General features: G+C 39.2%; 1 protein-coding gene across 1 annotated transcript in view; it reads right to left on the bottom strand.

Moving 5' to 3' along the window:
* EPHA6 (EPH receptor A6) overlaps window positions 1-25,834 on the bottom strand; it is a 970,250-nt gene that overhangs the window by 20,709 nt on the left and 923,707 nt on the right. The window contains exon 15 of the mRNA XM_013972057.2: window positions 13,191-13,340. Coding sequence (XP_013827511.1) covers window positions 13,191-13,340 — 150 coding nt within the window. The remainder of the gene's footprint in view (window positions 1-13,190; window positions 13,341-25,834) is intronic.

Below are 25,834 nucleotides of genomic sequence, written 5' to 3'. Positions count from 1 at the left end.
TTTGGGAAATGTATAATCTAATGAAGGTGCCCAAGGAATCTGCCTATGGAACATGCCATGTAGAACAGGCAGTCATGGAAATTTGTCAGAAGAGTACCTATCTGAGCCTTTGGGAGACTTCTCAGTGAGGTGAACTGAATGTAGAAGGTAGCAAGGTCCATAAGATTCGATGGGTCTGAGAGAAGAAGTGTGATCTAATTAGGGAATTGAAGTAGATTTCTGTAACTAGACCAGATTCTTCAAAGAGAAGAATGGTGAGATTTGAGGCTGGAAGGTTACGTAAAAACTATGTTTCTTGTGATCATGAATGATTTTTCATGCTATAAACACAGACTTTATGCAAAAGGGGAAGGGTTTTGGCAAGTAGATGGCATTAGATTTGCCTTTTGGAAGCTCACTGTGGCTGCATTATGAAGAGTGGGAAGACAGGGAAGGCCAGGAAGGAGGCTTGCAGTGATCCAGGCAAGAAGTCAGGATAGCCTTAGTTGAAGCAGAGGCCATAGGGTACAAGCAGTAGATTGACTTGTCAGGAATGTAGGACTGGGGTGAGATTAGATAGGGAAGTAGAGGGAAAAGAGAAGATTGACTTGCAGGGTTTTGGCTTGGTCAAGGAAACAAAGGAGGAGGAGCAATTTTGGGGCCGGAGTGACCATGGGTTAAATTTTCTATGAGCTTTCTGGTCTCTGATTCAAGTAACATATGAAACTTTGAGAGCTTATTATACGTCAATTTCTGGGCTAGGTATTTTAACATAGCTTAACTTCTATGTGAGTGTGGTTATACATATTTTGTAGGTAAGAAAATTGAAGCTCTAACTGATGAACAGATTGTCTCAGATTCACATAGCTAGTAATTTCCTGAAGACTGGACCAATATTATCACCTTGGTAGCCTCTGAATCATGACAGCGATAGAAAAAAAAAATCTGTCCTGAGTCTTATGCTGCGTTCCAGACTCATCCCCTAGAATTAACTCGAGCTTCTCGTAGACATTTATACACTCCATGCTTTCACTCTCTCCCACCTGCTGATGACTTTCATTCTTGTAGCTCCAGTTCAGCTTTCTCTCAAGATTTCTACATCTATCGTCTCTGGGATTTTTTTTTTTTCTGTTGTTCAAAACTTGCTCCTAAGTTTGGCATTTCTGTCCTCTGAAAAGGGTAGCATTCTTTTTCCAATGATTAAAGTCAGAGATCAGTGGGTCCTATGGGCTTCTGTCTTTCCTGGTGCTCAAAACTAACTTAGATGTTGATTCCACCAATTTCATATACTTTAAATACAGCCCATTTTCAATCCTCTTCTCAGATGATTTATTTTTCATTTTGATCACTACAACAGCCACTTAATTAGTCTTTCTGTCTCCCCACTAACTCTTTCAATAACTTCTGCAGTGCACCCGAAGCAATCCTGCTGATATGAAACTGTGATCACACTCCTTCCATATCTGGAATTCTGCAGCGGCTCACTATGACCCAGGTTCTCAGTCCTCACCTCTGGCACTGTCCTGCTTCTCCTCTGCTTTGGCCACAAAACACTTGCACTCTCTGAGCTGGGCAAGCCGAGTTCAAGAGCAGGAACTATTTCTTTTTTCCATGAGTTCCCGGCATCTAAAACAATGCCTTGTCAAATCAAAGAGTGAACTTCAGTTGTCGTATATGTGATCTATGGCAGCTGTATATTAACCGTTATCTTCATAAACATGTCTTTTGTGGGATGTTTTGTTTTATAGGCATTTCTGGTTCCCTACTTAAGGACTGACAGGCAGCCAGCAGCATATGGAGTGCTTTGTCTAAAAGACTAAATGAGATTTGTTTTAGGATATGAAGGGGTGATAATTACTAGAGAGAATTTTGTTAATAGCATGGTTTTATGATAGTTGTAGGCTGTCATCCTTTGCAGAAGAGTTATGCAAGGTTATACCCTTATTTTAAAGTGTAAGAAGAAAATTAAAATAGAGTGAAAAAATATGAAAATGACTGCAGTGATAACTTCTGTGCATAGGTAGAAGGAATAAGATTTTGTCAGAAGTTATTATCTAAAACCTGGCAGGTTATTCTAAATAGATCATACTGGTTCCTTGTCATTGACACTACAATTTTTAGCATCCTAGAATCGACACTAGGCTCAGTTGGAGCACGTAGCAGACTGTTCTGCTCTTGTTGAATCTGATGAGTTTCCCAATTGCGATGAAGGTTTCTGAATCAAAGAAGATAATGTGAACCTTTTATTAAACTAGGCAAACAAGGAGCAGACAGTCAATAGGAAGACACTGAGATATCCCTGAACAATGCTGTTGAACAAGAAATGTTTGGGCTGTGCCGGTAATCACATTTTTATGTTATAACACTGCTCAATATCTCCCAAAGAGAAGCACAGTGAAGTTAGTTATTCATACTTCCTTTTAAAATAAACTGTCTCAAAATTTTAGCAAGGGCTGAAATGTACAATAGTAAATGGAATGTGAAATGATTCTATTTTTGTCTTCTCTCTCAATATTCATCATAACTTTGTGGAAAATCTGTAATTTCAAGTTGAAAGTGGATGGTGAAGCAGAGTCCCAGTATATCCCTACTTTTCATGATGATGATTATTTATAGATATGAAGACATTCAGATTTATAAAACAGTAAAACTGAAAGACCTGGCAATGTAGTTTTCTGATATGCAATGTAAAAGTTGTGTCTGCACAGGCAAAAGAAGGAAAGAAAAAAGAAAGGAAAGAGGTGGTTATAAGTAAATCACATTTAAAATCTCATACCTACTCTCTTAGTCAATATTTTTCAACATACAGAAATTATAATTCAGTGGTAAGCAATCAAAACTCAAATGAAAATCAGTGTACATTGAAAAAAACTAAGGGGGATAGAGTAGTGAACATTCCCCTTGATGGCTTATCAGGTAAAGAATCTGCCTGCAATGCAGGAGACACAGGAGATATGGGTTTGATCCCTGGGTTGGGAAGATCCATTGGAGGAGGAAATGACAACCCACTCCAGTATTCTTGCCTGGAGAATCCCATGGACAGAGGAGCCTGGCGGGCTACAGTCAACAGAGTCGCAAAGAGTCGGACGCAACTGAGAGACTAAGCACCTAAGAGTGAAAGAATAAGATATAGACAGAAAACACTTTTTCTGAGGCTAATTTATAATTTGTAAATCACTAAGGCATGGAAACATAAGGTTTCCTTAATTGAAAGAGACACGTGTACCCCAGTGTTCATCGCAGCACTGTTTATAATAGCCAGGACATGGAAGCAACCTAGATGTCCATCAGCAGATGAATGGATAAGAAAGCTGTGGTACATATACACAATGGAGTATTACTCAGCCATTAAAAAGAATACATTTGAATCAGTTCTAATGAGGTGGATGAAACTGGAGCCTATTATACAGAGTGAAGTAAGCCAGAAAGAAAAACACCAATACAGTATACTAACGCATATATATGGAATTTAGAAAGATGGTAATGATAACGCTGTATGTGAAACAGCAAAAGAGACACAGATGTATAGAACAGTCTTTTGGACTCTGTGGGAGAGGGCGGGGGTGGGATGATTTGGGAGAATGGAATTAAAACATGTATAATATCATATATGAAATAAATCACCAGTCCAGGTTCGATGTATGATACTGGATGCCTGGGGCTGGTGCACTGAGATGACCCAGAGGGATGATATGGGGAAGGAGGAGGGAGGGGATTCAGAATGGGGAACACATGTATACCTGTGGCAGATTCATATTAATGTATGGCAAAACCAATACAATATTATAAAGTAATTAACCTCCAATTAAAATAAATAAATTAAAAAACATTTTTTTTTAAACTCTATACTTCAGACAGTTCTCCAATCTTATTTTATGGAAGTCTCCATAGAATGTCAAGGACCTATAAAAATGGAGAATGTTCATCTTCAGTAAGACACCAGTCAGATTGCTGAATGAGTGGACAAAATGGGGGAACTGACTTTTCACTTTCATGCTTTGGAGAAGGAAATGGCAACCCACTCCAGTGTTCTTGCCTGGAGAATCCCAAGGATAGGGGGAGCCTGGTGGGCTGCCATCTATGGGGTCGCACAGAGTCGGGCACAACTGAAGCGACTTAGCAGCAGCAGCAGCCCTCTCATAAGTTAAAAGGTTGCTGATGATATGTTTTATGGTTTGGAAAATCTTTCGCCCTAACAGTTGAAAGTCATACTTCTTGCTGCTGCTGCTGCTAAGTTGCTTCAGTCATGTTCGACTCTGTGCGACCCCATAGACGGCAGCCCACCAGGCTCCCCAGTCCCTGGGATTCTCCAGGCAAGAACATTGGAGTGGGTTGCCATTTCCTTCTCCAATGCATGAAAGTAAAAAGCGAAAGTGAAGTCGCTCAGTCACGTCTGACTCCTAGCGACCCCATGGATTGCAGCCCACCAGGCTCCTCCATCCATGGGATTTTCCAGGCAAGAGTACTGGTGTGGGGTGCCATTGCTACTTCTTGAGACTGAGAAAATTAAAACTTTCTATGTAACCATGCTTCAGTGTGTAAGTAGTAGAATGAGCATTAGTGAAGGAGTCACATGAACTGCCATGGAGTCTGAAATTTCACTAAGAAGCTCTGTGCTTGGGCAATTCTCTGTCTCCTCATTAAGAGGGGGAAAAAAAAAGCCTGGATTCAGTGCTTGTGACAGTGCCTTTCAGCTCAAAGAGCTGTGTTTTTAGGGTCAGTGAAACTGAAGGGTTAATCTGCAGGATCTCTGGTAACATCTCTTGATCTCAAAGTTCTTTGACTGCTAGATCTAGATTTGGCATCCCTTGAAAGGACTGTTTCCCACAGAGCTCCAAGTGCAGGGAGACAAAAATCCAGATGGGCCAAAGTATATCATGGTAAACTAAGATTAGGAAGATTTGGCAGACCAAGATATTCTTTACTAGACGGGTTCCCACCAACAAAGTTTATTTTTTGAAATATAAAAACAATGTAAAGACATATTCCAAATCAACATTTTTGAAATGAGAAGACAACATTCTTAAAACTCAGGCCCATATTTCCAAGTCCTCTCTGGGGGGAAAAAAAAAAACAAAACAAACATTTCATCACTGATGCACCATTTCAATTTTAGAAAGATAACAGGCAACTTTAAGGGCCCATAAAAAAATACCCAATCTGAACAGGGAAATGGCAGCCCACTCCAGTATTCCTGCCTGGGAAATCCCATGGACAGAGGAGCCTGGAGGGCTACAGTTCATGGATTCGCAAAGATTTGGACATGACCAAACACACACACATGCAAAAATACCTAAAATCTTTGGAAACATAGTTTATGAGTATACAGTAAAAGAGTATTTTAAGATGCCCTCTTTATAAATATGCTTTAAAGGAAACAAACAATTATAAAAAATCGTAAGAGCAATAGATTGTAAATTTCTTCCAAACAGAAATGGAAGGTATAGTTAATTTTTAAATGAAAATGTTTCTGGTATGTATATACTTGCAGCAAAAAAAAAAAGGAATTCCCTTGAAAATTATACTGTGGTAGTAGCATACTGGTTATTGGTTTCCTCTACTTGGAACTTTATTATTCAAATTATTTGCAATGGTGATAGATTGAATCTCACAATATCCCCTATTATTCTTGTTTCTGTAACAGACATGCCTTATGCTAGTGTAATTAGTGTATATTTAATTAAACTGTTGCTCCTGCCTATGTACCAATAGGAGGAATTATTTAAAAAAATGAGAAAAAGGTCATTTTGAAAATTGCTTTGGTAGAAACATATTCAAATAAGTACAAAAATTCCCTCTGTAATATGGAAGGTTGAAATAATGGGAATGGGCCTTAGCAATTTACTGTATCTTACACAGATCATTACACAAGGACCATTACATAATAAAGCAGAGTTTTGAAAATCTAATCAGAAACAAAAATTGGAAATGACTGGACTCTCTGAATCATAAAATCATACCGCATTTGAAGGTAAGTGGATTCTATATATCCACCATTCTTGGCTAAAATACTGACCTATAATTGAGAAAGGTTATAGAATTATGAAGACAAACAAGAAATATGGTAGAAGGTAATTTTCTTCCTTCTCAACTTTTGAAAAGAGGAACCAATTCAGATAAGGTCAAAGGTTATTTCCAACCACATCATCTATTAAAAATCCTAAAGTTAAATTGTATTTTTTTTTTCAGGTAAGCTTCAGAAAGCAATCTAGAGCAAAAGTCACTATTATATAAAACCTTTTGAAAAGTAAGGAGGAGAAAAAATACAAAAACACTGAGGCAGCATTATGTTTCTTAGTAAACCTCAAATGAGATGCTCTCTGATAGCAGTTCTCTTTTTGGGAAATTGAACAGGCTTAGTAGCATATGCCTAAATGATACCATACCCAGGAGGCATTTGGGCTTCAAACTGCTTCAAGGCGAATTTTGTTTTTTTTTTTTTTAAAAAAAACATGCTAGGGAAAAACAAAACAGACAAAACCCAAGTCTCTAGTCTTGCATTCAGATCATTTGTTTGAGCAAAGTCGCCGCTCATTTATGTGGTGCAAGTTTTTCCCCGACATATTAGCTCTGTGGGGATTTGGTTATTTAATGTTGCCTGCTGTTCATGTTTTGCTTGCATTTTCTTCACTTAAGCACATTCCATAATATAAGTGTTGGAAGAACTGCAATACCCCTGGTGTCATCTTTGGAGCCAGTGTAGCTCCTAGCATTACAATGTACTCCTGTTATGTAGTAAACAACAATTATTTTGAACTCAGATGAAAATAACACAAAACATTATACTGTGATACATTAAAAAAAAGTTTAAAAATATTAGAAAACAGCAAGGAAATTTGTGCCTTCAATGTACCTGTGGCATGTTTCTGGTAATAGGCTAAATATGTGGACCATGAGAATATTATTTTAAGCTACTGCCTTAAACATTTTTAAGAAATATAATACAGCACATTTTATAAATTTTTAACATCAAGACAAAAAGTCCTGCTGAAAAGATTTATACTTTCAAACAACAGTGAGTCAATCCACATTCTTGCTGATAGGAAATAATAGAAACACTTGTATTGTGGTACAGAGGGATACATAATTAAAGATGCTTTGACTCATTTCATAGAGCTTGTGTGGTATAGAGACTCCTTTGAAAATTAAGACTTCTACAGTATAGCTCAGGGGTAAAAGCACACACTTTGGGGGAAGCAGGGGTCTTCAACTTCAGTTCTGTCACGGGTTGGGGCTTCCCTGGTGGCACTAGTGGTAAAAAACCCACCTGCCAATGCAAGAGACGTAAGAGAAGCAGGTTCGATCCCTGGGTCAGGAGAATCCCCTGGAGGAGGGCATGGCAACCTACTCTGGTATTTTTGCCTGGAGAATCTCATGGTGGGCTACAATCCATAGGGTCACAAAGAGTCAGACACAATTGAAGTGACTTAACATATAACCTTGGGTAAGTTGCTAAAATTTTCTAGAAAGCCTTTTATCTATAAATGGGAATAAAAATAGTATCAATCTTAGAGAATTATTTTGAAGATTAAATGAGTCAATAATCTAAAATAATTGACTCATAATAAATTCAGAAATTGCAAGCTATGATTATTACCACTAATTAATTAAATATCTTCTATGTATCAGGTGCTTTTTATAATTGCTTGTGCTTAGTTGCTCAGTAGTGTCCGACTCTTTGTGACCCTTTGGACTGCAGCCCTCGAGCTTCTCTGTCCAAGGGACTTTTCAGGCAAGAATACTGGAGTGGGTTGCCATTTTCTTCTCTAGGGGATCTTCCTGACTGAGGAATCAAACCCATGTCTCCTATGTCTACTGCTTTGCAGGCAGATTCTTTACCTGTGGAGCCACTGGGAAAGCTTATATAATCAAAACTATCTTAAATAATAGGGTATGCATGCTTTTTTTGGCATATGTTAAAAAATAACTATGTTGTATTCACACAATGTTGTTTATATTAAAAAGAAAAAGAAGGCCTGAGTCAACCCTTGAGGAGTATATATTCTACTTGGGGGCAGAAGCATGACTTAGAAATGTCAGAACTTCATCTCCTCACCTACACAGAGAGCTTCTTGAGAGTGAGGGCTGGATTTTCAAGTTCTCCAGACCTACCCACATGCCCAGTGACTGGTCTGAGTTTAATCGGTAACTGCTGAATGGCTAAGCAGATGGCATCTACTGTTATGCTTGGTAGGCCATACATGGACTAGTCTTCTGCACTGCTTTTTCTCATTTCCTTATGTATATTCCCTAATGTACATTACTACTGACCTTTGGGAAACTCATTATATTATTCACTAAAATAGACTATGCAAACTCAGAATTGTTCATTGCAATAAAATATGCCACAGTCTGCAGAATGAAGGGACTACCTACCTCATAAAAACTACCTGAAATTTCTTGAACTCATTTAAAATCCTAAAGCATGTTAACATTCCATATTTAGCCAAGCCCTTAAATTAAACTCCACAAAATGTAATAAAAATATAAAATATTCAAACAGGAAATAGTTGAACTTTTATTGTCTAAAAATGGCTTTTCTTATTTAAAACACACCTTGGTTGCAGAAAGTCAAATATAAGACTGAACTTTGACCACACATGAGAAATTCAGGACAAATAGGAAATAACCAGTATTTGAAGAGAGCAGCTCAGAAAGTTTTGATTAAGCTATTTCTGCTTTCAAATAGAAATTCTGGTTACAGGGTCTGTCACAGATATACTGACTTCCAATATGTTAAGCTAAACAGAATTTCAACTCTCTTCACTGCAGCAGGAAATATATTCACAAAATACATAAAAGATTTTAGCTCTTAGTACTTTCTTCTCTTATATTGATCTGAGGACCTCAAAGGTTTGGCATTTTTCCCTCCCCTCAGAAATTTCTGTTCTCCTCCTTGTTTCCAATTCTTGCTTACATATTCTTTGGTAGCTACTCAAAGACCATGAAAATAACCAGCTTACCCTTTGTCTAGTCCTTGAAAAATAACAAAGCGCTGGGTGGAGGGAGCGTTCAGCCTTGCACTGTGGAGATTGACAACACAGAATGAATGAGGATGGGCTTAATGTCAGGAGTCTATTCCTGGCTGCAGCAACTTCTTCTGATTCCAGATACGGTCTTTATGGCCATATGAGGTTTAATAGACAGAATGGCTCTCTAAATGTTCATCCTGGACACAGATCATCAACACACATGGCCAGAATGACCGTGTAAACTGTTGGACATGATCCTGGAAGGGAGGAGCTGACACCAGATTTTGGACTGCTTTAGGCAGCAACTAAGGACAGTTTACAAGTGGGTCTATGTTGGAAATTACACATTTGGGCCTTTTCTCTCAGAAGTTGCTCTCCTAGAAAATCTGTCTTGTCATCTGGATCTACACTCTTACATGCTCTGCTCTGTGGAGGTTCTATTGGATTCTTGTACCCTCACAGAAATTCCTCAACTGAAGAAAAGAACAATGTGAATCATTTCTTTGCTGAGACAAATATGATAATTACTTCTTCAGAGATTAAAAAGACAGCATGTTACTGTTAAAAGGGATATTAAATATCATTTAACCTCGTCCTTTTATTATATTCGTTGGTCACTTTTGAGGCACTTTTCATGGCTGAATTATAGTCTACCTAATGGTGGTTGTGGTTACCAAACTGGTGATACAAAGTACCCCATGTGGTAAAATGATAATCCAGGAGACAGAAAAAATAACAGAACTTCTCTTTATGTTTATTTGTCTTATACAAGAGTGTGTGTGTGTGTGTGTGTGTGTGTGTGTGTGTGTGTGTGCACGTGCGCGCGCATGCGCGCACGCCTGAGCTCAGTCACATTCAACTTTTTGTGACATCATGGTCTGAAGCCCACCAGGCTGCTCAGTCCATGGAATTTTCTAGGCAAGAATAATGTCATTTCCTTTTCCAGAGAATCTTTCTGACCCAGGGATTGAACTCAAGTCTCTTTCATCCCTTGTATTAGCAGGCATAATTTTTACCACTGTGCAACCTGGGAAGCTCCATTTTACTGTAAGAACGACAATTTATGCATGTCTAATAAGAATGACTATGACTTTTATGATCAAAATGAAATGACTTTTACAACTGTACTTGGCAATATATTTGTATATTTAAAATCAAATTCCAAACATTTCTTATCTTTTCTTACTTTTCTCTCCCAAAACACTAATGATCATGTTACATATTACATATTTTATTGATTTACTTTGTGTAAAGTCTGTTTCCCTCTTGCTAGAATATAAACTCAATGAGGGCAAGAAGTCACTGGCCTATGGACGTAAACTAAATCACCATGAAAGGGGCAGTTATTTCCTCTTCCCTCCTCCTTGCCCATGACTTCTAGAAGGTTATTAGAATTGTTTTTTTAGTATCACTGTCAAAGCACTCACTATGTGATTCTAGGGAAATCATGTCACCTCCCTAAACCTCAGTTTCATAAAAGTTCAATCCAGTTTGTTTTCCCTTGTATCTCTACTTCCTGAGAAGATACTCAACAAATTACTTTTTAAACAAAAAGTGAATGTATTAGTACAGTAGGACTTGTGTATAATGTGCAGATAAATACACATATGTCAGTTGTGAATGCTCAAGAACTTTTACCAGCAAGGGTATATTATTAATAAAGTTTGGAGTCCTCTGAGTTAGGTAATTTTTTATTTTAAGTCTGACAGAGAACTGGTTAAGACAAGGACTATATGGAACACCAGTTAAGGAAGGTACTTGAACTGAGGGCTCTTCTGCGCAGTGAGGATTTTCATTCATCTGAAGGAGGACTTTTTATTTTATAGATTTTCTTGAATGGCCATCATGAGAAATGCTGGACTGGAAGAAACAGGTTGAAATCAAGATTGCCGGGAGAAATATCAATAACCTGAGATATGCAGATGACACCACCCTTATGGCAGAAAGTGAAGAGGAGCTAAAAAGCCTCTTGATGAAAGTGAAAGTGGAGAGTGAAAAAGTTGGCTTAAAGCTCAACATTCAGAAAACGAAGATCATGGCATCCAGTCCCATCATTTCATGGGAAATAGATGGGGAAACAGTGGAAACAGTGTCAGACTTTATTTTGGGGGGCTCCAAAATCACTGTAGATGGTGACTGCAGCCATGAAATTAAGATGCTTACTCCTTGGAAGAAAAGTTATGACCAACCTAGATAGCATATTCAAAAGCAGAGACATTACTTTGCCGACTAAGGTTCGTCTAGTCAAGGCTATGGTTTTCCTGTGGTCATGTATGGATGTGAGAGTTGGACTGTGAAGAAGGCTGAGTACCGAAGAATTGATGCTTTTGAACAGTGGTGTTGGAGAAGACTCTTGAGAGTCCCTTGGACTGCAAGGAGATCCAACCAGTCCATTCTGAAGGAGATAACCCTGGGATTTCTTTGGAAGGAATGATGCTAAAGCTGAAACTCCAGTACTTCGGCCACCTCATGCGAAGAGTTGACTCATTGGAAAAGACTGTGATGCTAGGAGGGATTGAGGGCAGGAGGAGAAGGGGACGACAGAGGATGAGATGGCTGGATGGCATCACTGACTCGATGAACGTGAATCTGAGTGAACTCCGGGACTTGGTGATGGACAGGGAGGCCTGGCGTGCTACAATTCATGGGGTCGCAAAGAGTCGGACACAACTGAGCGACTGAACTGAACTGAACTTGAATGGCCTATTTTAGTCATGTCACAGTAGGACAAGCAGGCAAGCATTATCTTGGGTTAAGAGTAGAGTAGGATCTATGGTGACTGAATCCAGGGTGTCTGTTACCTTGGATAGCTGGTTAAAAATAGATTAATTCTTCCTGGGAGTAAAGGGATATATTTCTGCTCTTGAGATTCAATCTTAAGAAGCAGAGCTAGACACAAGTTTCTCCAAGCAAGGCCCAGAGGCAGGAAAGAGCAACAAGGTCCTTCAAATAAAATTCCTTTAAGGACAGTAAATGGCCTGGATCTAAAAAAGTTTAAATATTGGGAGTGTATCAAAGTTTGCTGGTCATGCCACACTCTGTACTTAAGGGAAAATGCTCTGCAGGACTAAGCCACCCGGCCTTGTGTTTTTATGAAGGGCTTTATAGAGCATGGTTGCACAGCGTTTGATGATCTTGAACCTGCTACATGTAGGTTCTGGACCTGGCATTCTCCAGAATCAGTAGGCACAAGAGCAGGCACTCAGTTTTGGAATTAACACTCTAAGTCAGGGAGAAACAAAAGTCATGGTGAGCTAACCAAAACCCAGTCTTCTTGGTGTCCAGTATTCAAAAAGATTAACCTTTCTCTGTCACTGAACATATTTGGACCGCTTGAGGTTGGGATGGGATAATGAGTATGAGGTGTGGAGGTGAGGCTCAAGCAGTTGAAAGGAAAAAACAGAAGAGATGTGACAAGAGTTGACTACGTTTATGGATTTTCTAAAAAATCCACACCCACACAGTCTTTGTTTCCATCTGTGAGCATTCAGAATCCCATCAGAGTTGACTTCCCATTACCACTGTCTCCTAAACTGTTAGATACTTCGAAGAAGGCAGGTGAGTGGACAGTGTCTGGATTCTAGGCTGAGGGAAGGGGGTACGAAAATGTGTCTACAGCTCTGACAGCACAGTCACTTGCATTGTCAGGATTCTGGCATATTTTGACTACTGTCTCTACCATGTCCAACAGTCCATAGAGGTCAAATGTGTGCTAACTACCCTCTTCTATAATATTAGCCACCAAGGTAACTTTTACAGATAAAATAGATTGCAAAAAGGGTCATGTATCTCCAAAGAACCATATATTAGATGATGTATTGATAACACATTGCCTGAAAGCATTTAATATTTTTCTGCTAAGTTTTCTCCTAATTTTCTCTTTACAGTACTACATTAGATTTCCCTGAGGAAGAAATGAAAGGTAAACATTATTCTTTGTTTTTTGAAACTTGTAGGGCAAGGCTCTTGCATAGCACAGTCAGGCTGCCTTAGAACCACATGTGTGTGTTCAGTATTAGATGTAAGACATGGATAGGTACTTACGTGACAAAGCCCATCAGCTGGCCCTTACCACACCAAACACAGCTCAGAGTGAAAGGCTACTCAACTTCAGCCACAAACCCTGGACAACGCTGAGGAAGATAAGGGCTAATCTGAGTGAGGACAAATGGTGTTTCTTCATCAATGATAATGTGTCTGCACTCACAAAGTGGCGGTTTAACTACGGATGGCACTTACGTCTTGGTTAGACATTTCCCAATAAGGTCTCTCTCCATAGGACATGACCTCCCACATGACAATGCCATAGCTCCATGCATCACTTGCCGAGGAGAATTTTCTGTAGGCAATAGCTTCTGGGGCTGTCCACCTTATAGGAATTTTCCCACCCTGGAAAACAAAATGGAGGTTTTTACAGCTGGGTCACAAGTGTATTAAAGGTTGAAGTGGCACTGCAATTAACACATTTTTATTAGAAAAACCTAAACACTGCATGATAGCATTGGCATTTAAAAAAAAGAAAACTAAAACCAGAATAATGTTAAAATGTCAGAAATAAAAGTTTTAATGGGAAATAAGTCACACTTCAGAAATATTTTATTTCATTCATTAGAGAAATTTATTTTCACTTTTCTGAATCACACAATTAAACTCACTATCATGCCATCTGAAGAAAGTTCTACATTACAGAACATTAAAACTGAATTCAACATTCATTAAACATTGTATTGCAGGTATAAATAATGATAATAAGTTCTAACTTAATTGAAGTCAAATGGTTAAATGAAGAGCTGAGATTTCTCTCTCTAAACAATTTAACATCTATCAAAACTTTATTTCCTTTTCTTTTCATTTTTTTATCTGCTTCGATCACTTTTATTTGAAATTTAAAAATCCATGAACATTATACAGAAGCCCGTGAGAAAGATAATCTTTCCTCAGAACTCCTTAGCTTAGTTTATATTTTTGTACTTTTGTCTTTAACATTGGAGCATATTAAAGAGATTAAATTACATGAATTTAATCTATACTGTGCAGGTATTAAAGTTTTCTATTGTGTTATACTTATTTTTTATCAACACATTACATTTTTATCTCGCGAAACACACTATAAGCCCTTTTTACTATAATGACAAGAATAAAACAATTCATCCATTTGATTTACAATCTTTGAAATCTTTGCAGCTCTGAACAGCAAGTTGAGCGAGGAGAGCAAGCCTGGTGCCACTAGATGGCGGAAGAGAACAAGGAGCGGTTCCTAGGCGGCGGTCTCCGACCCGGTGGAGAGGGCTTCACTTCCCAAGAAAAGAACGACAGTCAGAAAACCCGCCCGCCCAGAATTGTTTGATCATTATCAGCACTTTCATGATCACACCTCTGGTCACCTGGTGTGCTCAAAGTCTGGTATTAGCGTGAGTGGGCTGGAGGGAAATAAAAGGTGAAAATAAAAGGTGAATTCTCTGGCTCTTGAGAAATTTAGGGCGAGCAACTTTAAAGAGGAAGATGTTAATCAAGTAATCGCAACACTACTTATTTAAGTAATCTAAACACTACTTAGCAAGGAGAGATAAGAAAGCCTTCCTCAGTGATCAGTGCAAAGAAACAGAGGAAAACAATAGAATGGGAAAGACTAGGGATCTTTTCAAGAAAATTAGAGATGCCAAGGGAACATTTCATGCAAAGATGGGCACAATAAAGGACAGAAATGGTATGAACCTAACAGAAGCAGAAGATATTAAGAGGTGCCAACAATACACAGAAGAACTACATAAAAAAGATCTTAATGACCCAGATAACCACGATGGTGTGATCACTCACCTACAGCCAGACATACTGGAATGCAAAGTCAGATGGGCCTTAGGATGCACCACAAGGAACAAACTAGTGGAGGTGATGGAATTCCAGTTGAGCTATTTCAAATCCTGGAAGAAGATGCTGTGAAAGTGCTGCACTCAATATGTCAGCAAATTTGGAAAACTCAGCAGTGGCCACAGGACTGGAAAAGGTCAGTTTTCATTCCAATCCCAAAGAAAGGCAATGCCAAAGAAGGTTCAAACTACCGCACAATTGCACTAATCTCACATGCTAGCAAAGTAATGCTTAAAATTCTCCAGGCCAGGCTTCAACAGCACGTGAACCATGAACTTCCAGATGTTTAAGCTGGATTTAGAAAAGGCAGAGGAATCAGAGATCAAGCTGTCAACATCCGTTGGATTATCGAAATAGCAAAAGAGTTCCAGAAAAACATCTACTTCTACTTTATTGACTATGCCAAAGCCTTGACTGTGTGGATCACAACAAACTGTGGAAAATTCTTCAAGAGATGGGAATACCAGACCACCTGACCTGCCTCCTGAGAAATCTGTATGCAGGTCAAGAAGCAACAGTTAGATCCATACAGGGAACAACAGACTGGTTCCAGATAGGGAAAGGATTATGTCAAGGCTATATATTGTCACCCTGCTTATTCAACTTTTATGCAGAGCACATCATGTGAAATGCCAGGCTGGATGAAGCATAAGCTAGAATCGATTGCCAGAAGAAATATCAATAACCTCAGATATGCAGATGACACCACCCTTATGGCAGAAAGCGAAGAAGAGTTAAAGAGCCTCTTGATGAAAGTGAAAGAGGAGAGTGAAAAAGTTGGCTTAAAACTCAACATTCAGAAAACTAAGATCATGGCATCCAGTCCCATCACTTCATGGGAAATAGATGGGGAAACAATGGAAACAGTGACAGACTTTATTTTGGGGGGCTCCAAAATCATTGTAGATGGTGACTGCAGCCATGAAATTAAAATATGCTTGCTGCTTGGAAGAAAAGCTATGACCAACCTAGAGAGCATATTAAAAAGCAGAGAATTACTTTGCCAACAAAGGTCCGTCTAGTCAAGGCTATGGTTTTTCCAGTAGTCATGTATGGATGTGAGAGTTGGACCAAAAATAAAGTTGAGTGCTAAAGAACTGATGCTTTTGAACTGTGGGTTTGGAGAAGGCTCTTGAGAGTCCCTTGGCTTGCAAGGACATCCAACCAGTCCATCTTAAAGGAAATCAGTCTGAATAGTCCTTGGAAGGACTAATGCTGAAGATACGAAGCTCCAGTACTTTGGCCACCTGATGGAAAGAACTGACTCATTTGAAAAAACCCTGATGCTGGGAAGGATTGAAGGTGGAAGGAGAAGGGGACAACAGAGGATGAGATGGTTGGATGGCATCACCAACTTGATGGACATGAGTTTGAATAAGCGCTGGGAGTTGGTGATGGACAGGGAGGCCTGGCGTGCTGCAGTCTATGGCATTGCCAAGAGTTGGACATGACTGAGTGACTTAACTGAACTGACTGAAACACTACTTACTTGAAGGGAAGAGAGGTTCACCCGAAATAGTAATAATTAGGTTTCACAAGGCAAATGAGAACATTAACAGAATCCGCATGTTAAAGACCTGTGGCAAGGAACTGTTTAAAGGAGCCTTGGGGGAAAATACCTTGATTCGGTCCCTTTATTTTATAGGTGAGCTGACTGAGCCCAGGGTTTAGAGATTTAGAGGCTTAGAGATTCTTTCCTATGTTATTAAGCACACAATATTAGCTAATGTGATCAAAGTAGTATTACGGGGCATTGATATAAAGATGTAAATATTTCAGCATGGGGGAAAAGGTGGATCAAACTAACTTTAATGTTTTAACTCTGAGTGCCAATGTAGGAGACCTGAGTTCCATCCCTGGGTCAAGAAGATCCCATGGAGATGGAAATGGCAACCTGCTCCAGTATTCTTGCCTGGAGAATCCCATGGACGGAGCCTGTACAGTCCATGCTGTGCTGTGGTTAGTTGCTCAGTTGTGCTGTGCTGTGCTTAGTCACTCAGTTGTGTCTGACTCTTTACGACCCCATGGACTGTAGCCCATAGGGTCTCAAATTGGACAACAATGAAACAACAACAATCTATAACCATATATCACATTAATATAATGCAAGGGAGCCTGAAATGGGGTTTTCATCCTTGGGGGCAGTGCCAAATTAAGAGCAGGAAATTAAATATACAAAGTTGGTGATAGACGTTTAAGAGGGTGGTGAGTCCAGGAAGGAAATGCAAGAGGAGGATTCATTGTTGTTAAGTAGAGTTGCCAGATAAAATAGAGGACCCACAGTTAAACCTGAATTTCAGATAACAAATACTTTTGTTTAATATTAGTATGTCCCATGAAGGAATTTATTTTTTGGTACAGGTATGTCCCAGATATCACATGAGATATATTTATATTAAAAACATATCCATTGTTTGGGCTTCCCTGGTGGCTCAGCAGTAAAGAATCTGCCTGCAATGCAGGAAATCATTGGAGATGCCGGTTTGATCCCTGAGCTGGCTTCCTAGGAAGCTGGGAGAGGACATGGTGACCTACTCCAGTATTCTTGCCTGGAGAATTCTATGCACAGAGGAGCCTGGTGGGCTACCGTCCACAGGATCACAAAGAGTTGGACATGCCTGAAGTGACTGAGCACGCATGCACATATTCATCGTTTACCTGCGATCCAAATTTGACTGGGCATCTTATAGTTTAGTTAGCGTTAGTTGCTCAGTTGTGTCTAACTCTTTGCAACCCCATGGACTGTAGCCTGCCAGGCTCCTCTGTTCATGGGGATGCTCCAGACAGGAATACTGGAGTGGGTAGCCATTCCCTTCTCCAAGGGGTCTTTCTTACCCAGGGATGGAACCCAGGTTTCCTGCATTGCAGGCATATTCTTTACCTTCTGAGCCACCGTTTATTCAACCCTTAACCAAAGGGAATTAAAAAAATTAAGAAATGGGAACATTGTAAATGATCTGCCAGAACACGGTGTTCTGAAAAAACTAGGTGGTCTACACCTTAGGAAGGGACAAGGTTACTCAACTTGTATTCATGTACCAACACTGCAGCAGCCTTTGTTTTACTGTGCTGTGGCTGAAGCTCCTCAGGCTTGTGGCTGTGCTTTATGAAGCCACTTAAGTCAGGCTCAGGTTGCTTTCAAATACAGAATCCGCACTTCCCAGAGAATAAGTTAACAGTCTGTAGATCTGACCTCAGAACAGAGGCATGAGCAGCAGCCTCGCCCAGAATTTCTGATTCTGATTATTTCTTGGTCTCCTGGCAAATAGTATGTGGAAGTGTGACTTGCTAGTCTGCTGGGTTGATTCTTTACTAAATCTTTGTGAGTTCTATTGAGGCAGGCTCCATTTTATGTGCTTTCACTTATAAATGACATCTCATATAAAGGAGTCACATATAAATGTATACTTCCTATAACTTGATAACACATATAAATGATAAGTTTAGCACTTTCCTTCCTAAGATTTTATTTGTTTCCTCAAGGGGAAGATATTACAGAATATTTGATTAATAAGCATTGCTACACACTACAGACTGAATTGTGTTCCTCCAGAATTCACATGTGGAAGCTCTAACCCTCAATGTGACTATAATCTGGAGCTAGGGCCTCTGAAGAGGTAATAAATGTAAATGAGATCAGGAAAGTGGGCCCTACTCCAAAATGACTGGTGTCCTTATTACAAGAGGAAGATACACCAGAGGTGTGCAGGCACAGGAGATAGGTCATGTGAGGACACAGGAAGAAGCTGACCACCTGCAAGCCAAGGAGAGAGGCCTCAGGAGAAGCCAAAACTGCCAATACCTTGAATTTGGAAGTCCAACCTCCATAACTATGAAAAATTAATTTCTATTATTTGAGCTGCCCAGTCTGTGATATTTGCTATGGTAGCCTTAACAGACAAATACACTGAAAAAATATACTAATATACTAAAATATTTAAAATAACCAGTTTTTCCCCTAAGACGAGCAACAAGGCAAAGGACAGTATATCTGCATTTCAAATTTTATTCCAGGTGTCATATTGCAATAGAAAGGGTAAGCTAGAATAAACCTTAAAATATGATGTATTTTAAAAATTGGCAAAGAATTTTTAATGTAGGAGATATCATTCTCGTTAACAAAAATGCATGGTAACATGAACCTGAGAGTATACATGAACTGCACTGTCAGTTTGTCAATAATTCTGAGCATATATGGGATGGCGATAAGAAAACATTCAAATCTTTCTTTTTCTAATGAGAGGACCTATACTAGATATACTTTATATAAAGTACAAGATGAGGCAGAAAGGAAGAGGTCCTTAAGATTGTTACACCGTCTCTACTGCCTTTCCTACTTTAGAGGAAATGAAGTTTAGTTCTTTTTTTTTTTTTTTTTACTTTATTTTACTTTATAATACTGTATTGGTTTTGCCATAATTTTTTTTAATTGAATGGCCCAACAAACTCCTGTGGCTTAATCTCATCTACTTAAAAATATTTTTGCCCATGATCTTGAATCATAGACAGAGAAATGCATTAAGGTGCTTTTTTTTCTCAAAGCATTAACCACCAGATGTTTGTTTCAGGTTTCAAGAATAAACAAATAGTACTTTAGACTTGAAATCATAATCATTGGAACAGTGCATGTTGCTTTGCCATATGTTTGTGAGAAAAAAAGAAGTTACCAAAGATGCTAATCAAAATGACTGAAAAGGCTCAAAAGCCTTCTCGTTTACTAATACCTCCCTTTGGCAGCAACCATAATCACTAGAGAACAAAGGAGAAACAGGAAGTAAACAAACTGCATATCACACTGAAAAGTTTGTTGGCAAACCTTTTTTTTCTGTTTTTCAAGTCATATCCAGAGCTTGATTTGTAATAACTAGGTAGAGAGACTGTAGCAGGAAAAAGTGGCAACAGGAGCCCTGGGTATGTGTACACTCTATACCCCTCATGGAGCTGCACTGATATTATAGTTGTATTTAACTCACATCTGAGTTTTAAAACATAAGCTGGTAATCTTCAGCAGAGAGAACAATCAATTGAAATACAGTAACATAATGTTATAGAGGCTTAATACTGAAACCAAATGGAAAAATCCCATTGAGAAAGAACACAATAAAAATCTCTCATTTCTCATTCACTGGATTTGATGGTTATCTTAAAAAAGCAAATGGCTTGAATAGACACCAATTTGCCTGCAGACTTTCCTTTTCTTATTTTCTCAGTCTGTCTCTGTAGTACCCAAACTCCAAGGAGTATAAAAATTATAGTACAGAAAACATAGATACCATGCTTAAAAGATTAGTTTAAGGAATTTTTAATCGCAATTTTGACTAATGTTTTTCCATATGAGCTGCAGATTCTAAGTGAGAGTCAGCTCTACCATAACCCATTGTGTGACCATGGGCAAGTCTTAACTCCTAGTCTTTTATTTTTGATATGCAAAATGAGGGGACTCGATTTAATGATCATAAAACAGTAAAATATGATGATTTTAATATTTGCCTACAATGTCTCAGCTCAGAATAAATTGTAAGGAGGTAGGCCACATGAGCTGATACATAAACTGTGTGAACAGAGAGCCTGATGACAGCGAAGAAGACAAGGACACTCTTACTATATTTCTCAGGTCAATGGTCACAGTGATCATCTCGAGTGGTAAGCAAGAGTTAAAATAACCACTTTTTAAGAAAGTAAAAGCATGATGAATACATTTTAGGAAAGCGTAGGCTAGATACATTTCCTTTTTTCCCTTTATTTTTAAATCTTTATAGGTTAAAATACTGAAAATGAGTAACCATTAGTTATTTATCTTAATAGGTTAAAACACTGTTAATCTGTTAATGAGTAACCATTAGTTATTTAGAAAACTCATTATAAGAAAACTTACTGACGAGGGCATTAATGTGTTTTCTGAAAGATCACTTTACAATTTCTTGTCAGTGGGATTATCTGTGGCAGAATAGTCTGGTTTGGAGAGCACTGGTGGGAAATCAGCATTTTGGGCTTTCTGCCTTAATCTGTTATGTTGTCCTGGGAAGTTATAGCAAATCACAGAGAGATGTTACAACAGAGTAGTTATTAAACAACTTTCACTAAGGGGATATTCTTTCTCTAGAGATTTATTGATTTTGAGAGATAAACCCATCTCTGAGCATCTCTTTGTTGTTTGTACCCCCAAATCAACAAATTAAAATATTATGGTGCACAAATATAATCTGGAGCAAGTCTTTTAAAATGACAGCACCACTCCCTCTCAGAGGGGTATGCTCTTTCCTCCAGTGAAATTTATTGATCTCGGGCAACTTTGGTACTTTGTGAAGTTTTATGCTCTTCTGAGATACGGGTTTAGTATCTGTCCTTCCTTGAAAAAATACTGAGGACTGCAATGTTGTGAATTCTTTTGTAAAGGAGAAAACCTCTCCAGTTTTGGCGTCTAGGTATCATTTATTAAGGGAATTAAATGTGATAGCACACATGAGCATCTCTTGTCTCTCAACACATGATAGGCACTCAGCAAATGTTATCTGTCTCCTTAATTTATGTATTTAAAATCTGTCTTATTTTGGATCTGTTTGGCTTCCAGTGAAGATTCGCTCCCAGTTCACTCATCTGAGGTCACTGAGCTCACCCACTACAGTACCCAGGGTGATCTTCTCAAACCAGAGGCACCAATTCTATTAACGGACAGGCTCTGACTCAGTTCTTATAATTTAGACCTTGTCCTGCCCACTTTGAGGAAATCTGTGCATCTTGGTCCAGTGAGTTTGGTCGTATGTTTCACTGTTGCCTTTCCAAGTGCCCTTCCACTAGCACCCTTCCAAGACTGAAGACATGTCTTATTCCTCTCATTCTTTCATCGGTAAATTCTGTCATCCAAGAACATTATCTATGACTGAATGTTGGCAGTCAGATTTCTGCCTACAGATAGACCTACCTGAGAATGATTGTGGATTTCTTTCCTTTTTCTGGGTATCTGTCTTCTCCCTGTAGGGTTGTGGCCCACTGGATGAGTTATAAACCTTTTCCCTAAAAAATGTGTATGTAGATACAGCCACACAAGACTTTGCATAAGCATCGTGGGATTCCCAGATATCACACTGAGATACTTTATTTATAAGCAAAAGACTCTTTTTGGTATAGTGTTTTAAAAATGTAAGTCATTGATTAATAATAACCAATTTTTATAGGATAATAATTACTGTAGAAATAGATGGTAATGAGCACTGTTTTAGGCCATAAATAGATGAAATAAACCATTTTTATATTTTTATATAAACAAAGATTTTTTAAAAATTTAACTTACTTTTAATTGGGTGATCATTGCTTTACAATTTTGTGTTGGCTTCTCCCATACAACAATATGCAGCTGCTGCTGCTAAGTCGCTTCAGTCGTGTCCAACTCTGTGCGACCCCATAGATGGCAACCCACCAGGCTCTGCCGTCCCTGGGATTCTCCGGGCAAGAACACTGGAGTGGGTTGCCATTTCCTTGTCCAATGCATGAAAGTGAAAAGTGAAAGTGAAGTCGCTCAGTCGTGTCCGACTCTTTGCTACCCCATGGACCGCAGCCTACCAGGCTCCTCCGTCCATGGGATTTTTCAGGCAAGAGTACTGGAGTGGGGTGCCATTGCCTTCTCTGACAACGATATGAACCAGCTATAAATATACATATGTCCCCTCCATCTTGAACCTCTTCTCCACCCTACCTCATCCCGGCCCTCTAGGTCACAGAGTACTGCGTTGAGCTCCCTGTGTTATCTAGCAACTTCCCATAGCCATCTGTTTTACATATGGTAATGTGTATGTTTCACCACTATTCTCTCAATTTGTCCCAACCTCTCCTTCCCCTGCTGTGTCCAAAGTCTGTTCTCTATGTCTGTGTCTCTATTCCCACCATGCAAATAGGTTCATCGACCATTTTCCTAGATTACATAAATGTGTGCTAATATATGATATTAAACAAAGACTTCTTAACAGCTGTTCTTGTTTCTATGTGGGTAGGGTATCCACTGAGGTCTCAGGCTCATGGGTTTTAAGAATCTAGAACTCACCAACTGTTTGACCTTGGACTGAAACAGGCCTGCAATTAGGTTTTCCATGGATATGTGTGTGTGTGTGTGTGTGTTTTTTAAGTGAATCTAAATGCCTTTAGACAGACCATGGACTCTGCCGAGCACCCCCAATCCACTCTACTGTTTCACCGTCTTTCATCAGACACACTTGACCTATTTCTTTCATCCTTCTGGCTCCTGTAGGCATTACTATTGCCCCGACTCTGCTCTAACTTTAAGTCAGTCTCCCTGTTCTGATTATGAAACAACTATTGACTGCTGAAATTTACTTGCCACAATGTCTTTCATGAGGAGTAGGGACAGGTGAGAAATGACTTCAAATCAACATGATAGCTAACCCATCAGCTTTGTTTTCACTCTCTAAAAGAATTCTTAACTATAGAAAGACTTCCTGATTCTTCTCTCCTCACTCCATCTACTTAAAACTGCACACATTTTATTCATGTCTAAATGAATAAACAGTTCAGTGAATGCTAATTCTTTTGTTCCTTTAATGCAACAATGCTTATAGGGCTATTCAAACCCTCAAGAATTAGAATCCTGTACCTGCTTTCTCTTAAATTGTTCCCTAAAATAATTCATTGCCCTCTATTTCTCAGTACTCCTTTTCAATGAGAATATAGTTGCTATATCATTAAGTGAATAACACTATTCCAGGGAATATCTGTTAAATTAGATTTTCTACTCCATCCAATAAAGTAGATAAAATAGGACAAAATGTTACTAACATGTGCTAGAATTACTCACATGCATTACTATGAGAATTGTCATTATGTCTGAGTATAGATAACCACTGACAGGAAAGACAATTAAAAAAATTATCATTCATTCTGATTTTACAAATACACTGTATGGTAAGGTCCCAAGAGGATAGCTGATTCTCAGTTCAGTTGCTCAGTCATTTCTGACTCTATGGACCCCGGCTTCCCTGTCCATCACCAACTCCTGGAGCTTACTCAAAATCATGTCCCTCGAGTCGGTGATGCCATCCAACCATCTCATCCTCTGTTGTCCCCTTCTCCTCCCGCCTTCAATCTTTCCCAGCATCAGGGTCTTTTCAAATGAGTCAGTTCTTCGCATCAGGTGGCTAAAGTATTGAGGTTCAGCTTCAGCATCAGTCCTTCCAATGATTATTCAGGACTGATTTCCTTTAGGATGGACTGGTTGGATTTCTTTGCAGTCCAAGGGACTCTCAATCTTCTCCAACACCACAGTTCAAAAGCAACAATTCTGCGGCGCTCAGCTTTCTTTACAATCCAACTCTCATATCCATACATGACTATTGGAAAAACCATAGCTTTGACTAGATGGACCTTTGTTGGCAAAGTAATTCTCTGCTTCGTAATATGCTGTCTAGGTTGGTCATAGCCTTTCTTCCAAGGAGCAAGCGTCTTTTAATTTCATGGCTGCAGTCACCATCTACAGTGATTTTGGAGCCCCCTAAAATAAAGTCTGTCACTGTTTCCATTGTTTCCCCATCTATTGGCCATGAAGTGATGGGACTAGATGCCATGATCTTAGTTTTCTGAATGTTGAGTTTTAAGCCAACTTTTTCACTCTCCTCTTTCACTTTCATCAAGAGGGTCTTTAGTTCTTCACTTTCTGCCATAAGGGTGGTGTCATCTGCATATCTGAGGTTATTGATATTTCTCCCTGCAATCTTGATTCTAGTTTGTGTTTCATCCAGCCCAGCTTTTTCATGATGTACTCTGCATATAAATTAAATAAGCAGGGTGACAATACACAGCCTTGATGTACTCCTTTCCTGATTTGGAAGCAGTCAGTTCCATGTGCAGATCTAACTGCTGCTTCTTGACCTGCATATAAGATTTCTCAGGAGGCAGGTCAGGTGGTCTGGTATTCCCATCTCTTGAAGAATTTTCCACAGTTTGTTGTGATCTACACAGTCAAGGCTTTGGCATAGTCAATAAAGCAGAAGTAGATGTTTTTCTGGAACTCTCTTGCTCTTTCAGTGATCCAACAGATGTTGACAATTTGATCTCTGCCTTTTCTAAATCCAGCTTAAACATCTGGAAGTTCATGGTTAGCGTACTGTTGAAGCCTGGCTTGGAGAATTTTGAGCATTACTTGGCTAGCACATGAGATGAGAGCAATTGTGCAGTAGTTTGAGCACTCTTTGGCATTGCCTTTCTTTGGGATTGGAATGAAAACTGACCTTTTCCAGTCCCGTGGCCACTGCTGAGTTTTCCAAATTTGCTGGCATATTGAATGCAGCACTTTCACAGCATCATCTTTTAGGATTTTAAATAGCTAACTGGAATTCCATCATCTCCATTAACTTTGTTGGTAGTGATGCTTCCTAAGGCCCACTTGACCTCACATTCCAGTATGTCTGGCTCTAGGTGAGTAACCACATCATTGTCATTATCTGGGTCATGAAGATCTCTTTTTTTGTATAGTTCTTCTGTGTATGAGAATGCTGTAGAGGCTGTTGTAAAATCACAAGTCTGCCCTAACCAAGACTAAAATCAGCCCCTAGATCATGAACAATCCTACACACAGGCTTTGTGCTTGGAAGCATGGCTGGTATTTGAGAATTTCCAGGGGAGAAAGTATTCCAATGCCCTTGATTGCCATCAATCTATGAGAGAGAGTCTGCTGAGAGATGAGTCTCTCCAGAGAGCTGTCCCTGCTAGTCTGGTGAAGACAAAGAAGAAGAAGAACAACATTAGCAAAAAAAAAAAAATTGAGGAAGTAAGCCTTGTAGCAAGACGTTCAGAAGTTGTTGAATTGTTCTGTGGCAACAGATGGTGGAGCAAAAGGACATACACTCATCTCCTGGGATAACTCCAAAACTAAAATTTGCTGCTGAACAACCGTCAACTGGAGAATGCTGGATCCCACCAAAAAAAGATACCCTATGTCCAAAGGCAGAAGAGAAACCCCAGCAAGATGGTAGGAGGGGCAAAATCACATTTAGAATCAAACCCCTTAC

This window comes from Capra hircus, chromosome 1, assembly GCF_001704415.2.
Source record: "Capra hircus breed San Clemente chromosome 1, ASM170441v1, whole genome shotgun sequence".
NCBI classification, from domain to species: Eukaryota; Metazoa; Chordata; class Mammalia; order Artiodactyla; family Bovidae; genus Capra; species Capra hircus.
The sequence above is the reverse complement of the archived record's forward strand: the minus strand, read 5'-3'. Positions and strand labels throughout refer to the sequence as shown.